This window comes from Priapulus caudatus, unplaced genomic scaffold (assembly GCF_000485595.1).
Source record: "Priapulus caudatus unplaced genomic scaffold, Priapulus_caudatus-5.0.1 Scaffold874, whole genome shotgun sequence".
Taxonomy (NCBI): domain Eukaryota; kingdom Metazoa; phylum Priapulida; class Priapulimorpha; order Priapulimorphida; family Priapulidae; genus Priapulus; species Priapulus caudatus.
Genome location: NW_014577935.1, coordinates 43,642 through 49,814, shown reverse-complemented (window position 1 = coordinate 49,814; position 6,173 = coordinate 43,642). Strand labels below are relative to the sequence as shown.

Genomic DNA, 6,173 nt, shown 5'->3' with positions numbered 1-6,173 from the left:
ATATACTAGTACTAGATATATATATATATATATATATATATATATATATATATAATATATATACACTATTAATGGTTCGTCTGAACAATGGGTCATTAATGATTATATTTTTTGGTGGTGTGTGGTTGCAGGAGCACATCAAATATGTGATTCTGGTGGGTAATAAGTACTTTCCGAATTGCATACATTTCATGGTAAAATATTGTTGTTGTTTTTAATATTTAGAACCCAACTAAGCCTTTAGAGTTTTTTTACAGAGCAAAATGATTTGCAAACTTTTAACATTTGTACTCGTGGTTATTAAATCGTGCCAATTCACCAAGGCATCATACGAATAATCTACACATTTCTATATAAACTGAATAGTGTTACTACATATACTCGATTTTACATTGCAATAAAACACGTCTGCCAACACGTGCAACAATTAGAACATAGATGTACCAAGTATTGATAATATCTTCTGGGTTATCGCATCTCCGATCCTACATGGTCTTCTTCGGTTAACGCGCTTAGTGTCGCCTACGTTGGTCTAGCGTGTGCCCTGACAAATTCTATGAGACTCGGAGACAGCCTGTTCTCGTATGCAACTCTGTGTCTGACGATAAGGCGCGCGCAGTGGCACTTCAACGAATGATACTGCGCGCTCATTCTGCCATGTATCTCGTCGCTCGACTCCACGTTGCCGCGGAAACGCGTCGGGTAAATCCGGTGCCAGAGTTTGTATGGCGTCTCTCCCCGAGCGTTCAACATGTCGACGTGTGCGCCGTGCTTGAACAGCAGCGCGTGCACTATCTGCACGCACCCCTCCCTCTCTCGCGCGTAAACATCGTCTTTGCATGCGAGCATCGCCCTACAGAAGCTGTGCAGCGGGGTGTCGCCCTTGCTGTCGCGTGTGTTAACCTGTAGAAGTACGCCGGCGGACTCGCACGTCTGTAGGAGAGCTGACGCCGCTTGTACCACTGACTCCGCTTCTGCTTGTACAGCGTGTGCTCCTCGCTCACTCGTTCTGGCGCTTCTCACCTCTGCCTCGCTGCCTATTATAGCGAGCGGCGTCCTCTTGTTACAATCGACGAGGTTCGGGTCAGCTCCGTGTTTCAAGAGGTGAGTAATCATCTGTGTGAATGAAAGAAACGAGGATCGTTAACAACCCGATTTTAGGTTCGTTCTTTAAAGAACAAGTTTCTCCGAGCATACTACCTTTATTACTGTTGCCGATTACTAACTATTACTGTTATTAAATTATTAACTATTAACCGATTACTATTACTGATTACCTTTATTATCTAGACAAAAATACATTGGAACTTCGCTAAAATTGTCTCCGTCGTTCAAAACGTACGCCCACATTTTTCCTCGGTCCCGAGTAGATTGCAGGAGTAGTGTAATGCGGTGAAACTATTTAACATATCTATGATTAACTGTTAACCGATTACTATTACTGATTACCTTTACCATCTATAAGGAAATACATTAGGACATTGCTAAAATTCGGTCTCAATCATTCGCAACGTATGCCCGTAGTTTTACCTCGGTTCGAAGTTGATTACAGGTGTAGATCAACTCGGTGATACGCCCCCTTTCTTCCGGCTCGGCGTCAGCCTCCACTAGCAGGCGCACGATGTCCAGTTGCATGTAGCAAGCCGCGATGTGCAAGGAGGTCACTCCGTACGAGTCCGCGGCATTGGCGTCGGCGCCGTGTGAGAGCAGTATCCGCACCGCCGCCTCCTCGCCCTCCGTCACCGCCCACATCAACGGCGTTTTCCCGGTCTGCGTCTCGGCGACGTTTGGATCAGCACCGGCCTCCAGTAGCAGGCGCACGATGTCCAGCTGGCCATCGCAAGCTGCTTGGTACAGGGAGGTCTGTCCTTGCCAGTCCACGGCGTTGGCGTCGGCGCCGTGTGAGAGCAGCATCCGCACCAACTCTACTCACCTGCAATTTGACTCATGTTAACTGGTACATTTCGTATGAACGGTGTGTAGCCCTATACTAAAAGGAAATTTTATTTTATATAATGAAGAAAGAGCTTTTGGACAAGATGAAATAAAAAAATCCACATGTATCATTTTTCCTAGAACGCAATACAAACATTGCTCAAGAAAGCGCAGCAATTTATATTAAAAAATCACAAGCTGAAAAGATATGAAATTGCCAATGTCTTCAGTACATTCTCACACACGCGCGGCGCGGAAAGCTAAAACCAATTAAGCTATCCCTATAAATAATTTTTTAATCGACTGTGTGTTTTGATAAAACAAGAAAAGGGACTAAACTTACAAAAGAACCCCAGAGCGCCAGTTCCATATTTCACCTAGTCCATAATGGGACTATATTGGGGTATTAACATTCAGATGTAAGTGATGCCGGAAATGTAACTACATATTATTCTATCCTGACAACATTAAGTTTGGAATGAATGTGGAGATTAATTCAGGATTCCTAAGTAACTGCTAGCATATAAAATCATGAGGCTGAATAAGTTTATCAGAGGAGGGGCAGTTTACGACAAACAGCGTCATTACAAATGCACGAACCGTACACTAAGGGAGAATTGCCGTATTGTGTGGACTGTGAAATTCAAATCGATAATTATTCCTTCCTTCCAAAATAACCCTTTCTGCTGAAAACATGCAATCCTCCAAATTGCTATGCCGATAGCCTGGATAAGTACACTGAACAGTAGTGAAACATGCCGTGGTAGTGTAGCCAGTCGAATTTCAACCGTATCATCTAAACATTAAATACAATCCAGTAGCAAACAAATAAAATCGACGTTTCTATTTGCATCCTCTAGGGAGGAACGGTAGAATTTTATCTGTATAAGGGGAGGAACACCCTCTTTCTCTTCGTCGTCATTTTAATTTGCGTAGTGTAAAGAGGACTAGCTGTATAATCATGTTTGTACAAGAGCGAAGGAACGACGACAGAGAGCGTACGGTTCGCGCGCTTGCAATCACGTCAATGTTTGCGAACACCGCGGAACACACGAGAGGAGCTAGTACTCTTCCTCCTCGTCGCCGACGTCGGCCGAGTCGACGCCCACCTCCTCGTAGTCTTTCTCTAGCGCCGCCAGATCTTCTCTCGCCTCGGAGAACTCTCCCTCCTCCATGCTCTCCCCGACGTACCAATGCACGAAGGCGCGCTTCGCGTACATCAGGTCGAACTTGTGGTCGAGCCTCGCCCAGGCTTCAGCGATGGTCGTGGTGTTGCTCAGCATGCAGACAGCGCGTTGAACTCAAGCAACAACGGTAGGCATCATGGGAGTGAGAATAAACACTAAAAAACGCTGAAAACAACTCGCAATGATCGCTTTAATGTTACGCTGGCTGCTTCATCTCTGTTTTAAGCTTAAATTCCCGTTTCTATGTTTGCAGGCTGCTTCTTCCTAATCATCTAATGCACATTGCTGCACACGCGATGCATGTATAGTAGACAACAGTGAGGTTTTATGTGGAATCACGCACTGTATCATTATTTTAATGTGTTCTTGCATTCTTCATGTGTCAGTCACCTTTCATACCTGTGTGTGAGAAGATTGCATCCAGAACCATACATGTGTGAGTGAGGTCTTTTATCAACATACATCACCTTTATTTGGAACAATTAAAATTTAAGACACACATTTTTATTTCTTAAATATTTTGTGAAATGTGTAAGATTTCAGAGATTTTGTCGATTGAAATTTGTACCGATTGAGTTACCTACTTGGCTACTTTTACTCAAGGATTATTTGCATACCACTCACGTCTGCTCTCCATGCAGCCCTATTCTCCACGAGGGGAGAATAAACTAAGAGAGACTGACGTCTGCTCAAGTATGTACAGCACCGCATCGCAGACTTTCTAGCTAAAAGTGTGTTTATAACATGGCACAAGGCACACGGTACCTACATGCTTTCCCAAAATAAGTTGAGAAAAAAAGAGAAAAAGAGTTGATCGAGCTACTTTTATCCAGTAACATTGGCATATGTCTGAGAGCACGTATATGATCATACGTGTCGAATCTTGGAGGGTGCTAAATTAAGCTAGCTACCCGTAAACTCGTATCTATAGCACACCTAGCTTACGTATATAGAGATTCAATCATGCTGGATTTGCACTTCACCAAGAGCTAATAATACCTAATAGCTAATAATAGCTATTATAGCTCTTGATTTCATACATATATAATACGCATAAAAACCAGTTTAATACTCAAGCTCGCCCCGGCGCCCGGTGATGAAAACAAACAATATCAATGATACCCTAATTATGGTAAATCACAAAGCACTGTCTATACCCAGTTTATGAGCACTGACAATGGTTTCGCACTCTTTACGTGGTTGTTACCAAAGAATACAGAGCATGGAGGATTGCGAGCCACTGTGGGTTTAATGTGAAACACGCGATGCCACTATACATTACTATTTACTATTCTAATTAATTACTAATTAACTAATTACTATTACTCTCCTAACTATTATTAACCCCTGAAATATATATGTATATATGTACATCTACAGGGCGCCCGACCAACCACCCTCCCACCCACTTCGCAACGACCAGAATCAATATACAAGCAGCTTCGCTATAACGCTACAGAACGCCTAGCGACTAGCCCCCCACCCTCCCGTTATAGAACAGCCACCCCAGCGTGTGTGTGCGTTTATATATATATATATAGGCATACTGATAGCACAGCCTAATTTTAGTGTGGACTTCTAAGACTAAGTCTAAGTTCTTTAAAAGTATAGATGTTAATTGTGTGTAGCATTGATAAAGTGTAGTGTGTGATTACTTTTCTATAAATAACCATTAAATACAGAGTTAAATGTTTTTTATGTTGCAGGTCATGCATTCACAAAGACCACGAGAAACTCCCCTGAAACCTTGGCTAATAGCAGAGAAAACTGGAAAAATTCTGTGTGGCCACTGTGACTGTGTAGCCGGAATAGGAGAAACATGTACGCATATAAGTGCTCTGTTGTTTTATATAGACACCAAAGTGCGCATCAGAGATTCCCAGACAGTAACGCAGGAGGCAGCATACTGGAAAATCCCTTCAAGTGTAAAAGAAGTGACATATTTACCAGTAGGGGAAATTGACTTTACATCTGCTAAGTCTAAAAAGAAAATTTTAGATGCCCTTGTAAATCACAGTATTAATTTGACACCTGGAAAAAGACAAGTGAAACACGCGCCTCCTCCATCAACTGAAGATTTGGCGGACTTCTTCCAGAAACTCAGTGTATCCGGATCAAAGGCAGCTGTCCTGAGTGTTCTTCCAGAGCACTGCATGGCATTCAAACCTGTTTTATTAGCTGACAAGTTTCCCCTAATTTTAACTGACTTGTTTGAACAGGACGCTGTTAAACTGTCATTCAATGATTTGTTAAAGAAGTGTGAGAATATTCAGGTGACTGTCACAGAAGAGCAAGCGAAGTGTGTAGAGCAAGCTACAAGAACACAGGCTTCCAACAAACTGTGGTTTCGTTTTAGGTCCGGTCGTGTGACAGCTTCCAGAATGAAGAATGTTTGTCGCTCAAATCCAGACCAGCCATCACAGTCTCTCATAAAAGCTGTGTGTTATCCGGAAGCAGGGTCATTTGCTGTTGCTGCGACAAAGTGGGGCTGCACTCACGAGGATACTGCAAGAAGAATGTACATTGATAGAATGCAGGAATCCCATCACAGCTTTGAGTTGACCAGTGCTGGATTTTTCATCAACCCACAATTTCCTCACATCGGTGCAACACCTGACGGGTTAGTGTCATGTGATTGTTGTGGCACTGGTGTGGTGGAAATAAAATGTCCATATTGTGCAATAACAGCACCTTGTCGACTACACATCTGATAAGCGAAGTTTGTTATTTCGAATGAGGGCCGGATACATGGCAACTGAAAAAAGACCACGCATACATGTATCAAGTCCAAACACAGATATATGTTTGTAAAGCCGAATATGGAGACTTTGTTGTGTGGACAGAGAGGGACATCCATGTGGAGAGGATAGAGGGAGACCAAAGCATGTGGCAGGACATGCTGCGAGCATCGGAAGAGTTTTTTAGAAAAGCAGTACTGTGTGAACTCATCGGAAAATTTTATTCTAAGACAGGATTCACCTCTTTGTGCGAGAGCCCATCATTTGTAGTAAACACAGCTACTGCAAATGATGCAGACTTGTTTATTGCTAC

General features: G+C 42.9%; 3 protein-coding genes across 3 annotated transcripts; 1 reads left to right on the top strand and 2 right to left on the bottom strand.

Moving 5' to 3' along the window:
* Nucleotides 1-373: 373 nt before the first annotated feature.
* LOC106814127 (ankyrin-3-like) lies at nt 374-1,752 on the bottom strand. The gene is made up of 2 exons (XM_014818413.1): nt 1,531-1,752; nt 374-1,116 (listed from the first exon to the last, which is right to left on the bottom strand). The coding sequence occupies exons 1-2, from the start codon at nt 1,750-1,752 to the stop codon at nt 523-525; spliced, it is 816 nt and encodes a 271-aa protein (XP_014673899.1). The 3' UTR covers nt 374-522.
* Nucleotides 1,753-2,840: 1,088 nt separating this feature from the next.
* LOC106814126 (tubulin alpha chain-like) lies at nt 2,841-3,759 on the bottom strand. The gene is made up of 2 exons (XM_014818412.1): nt 3,747-3,759; nt 2,841-3,235 (listed from the first exon to the last, which is right to left on the bottom strand). Exons 1-2 carry the CDS (start codon nt 3,757-3,759, stop codon nt 2,997-2,999), a joined length of 252 nt encoding a protein of 83 aa, XP_014673898.1. The 3' UTR covers nt 2,841-2,996.
* Nucleotides 3,760-4,705: 946 nt separating this feature from the next.
* On the top strand, nt 4,706-5,833 carry LOC106814124. The gene has a single exon (XM_014818411.1). It carries the CDS (start codon nt 4,811-4,813, stop codon nt 5,831-5,833), a length of 1,023 nt encoding a protein of 340 aa, XP_014673897.1. The 5' UTR covers nt 4,706-4,810.
* Nucleotides 5,834-6,173: the final 340 nt, after the last annotated feature.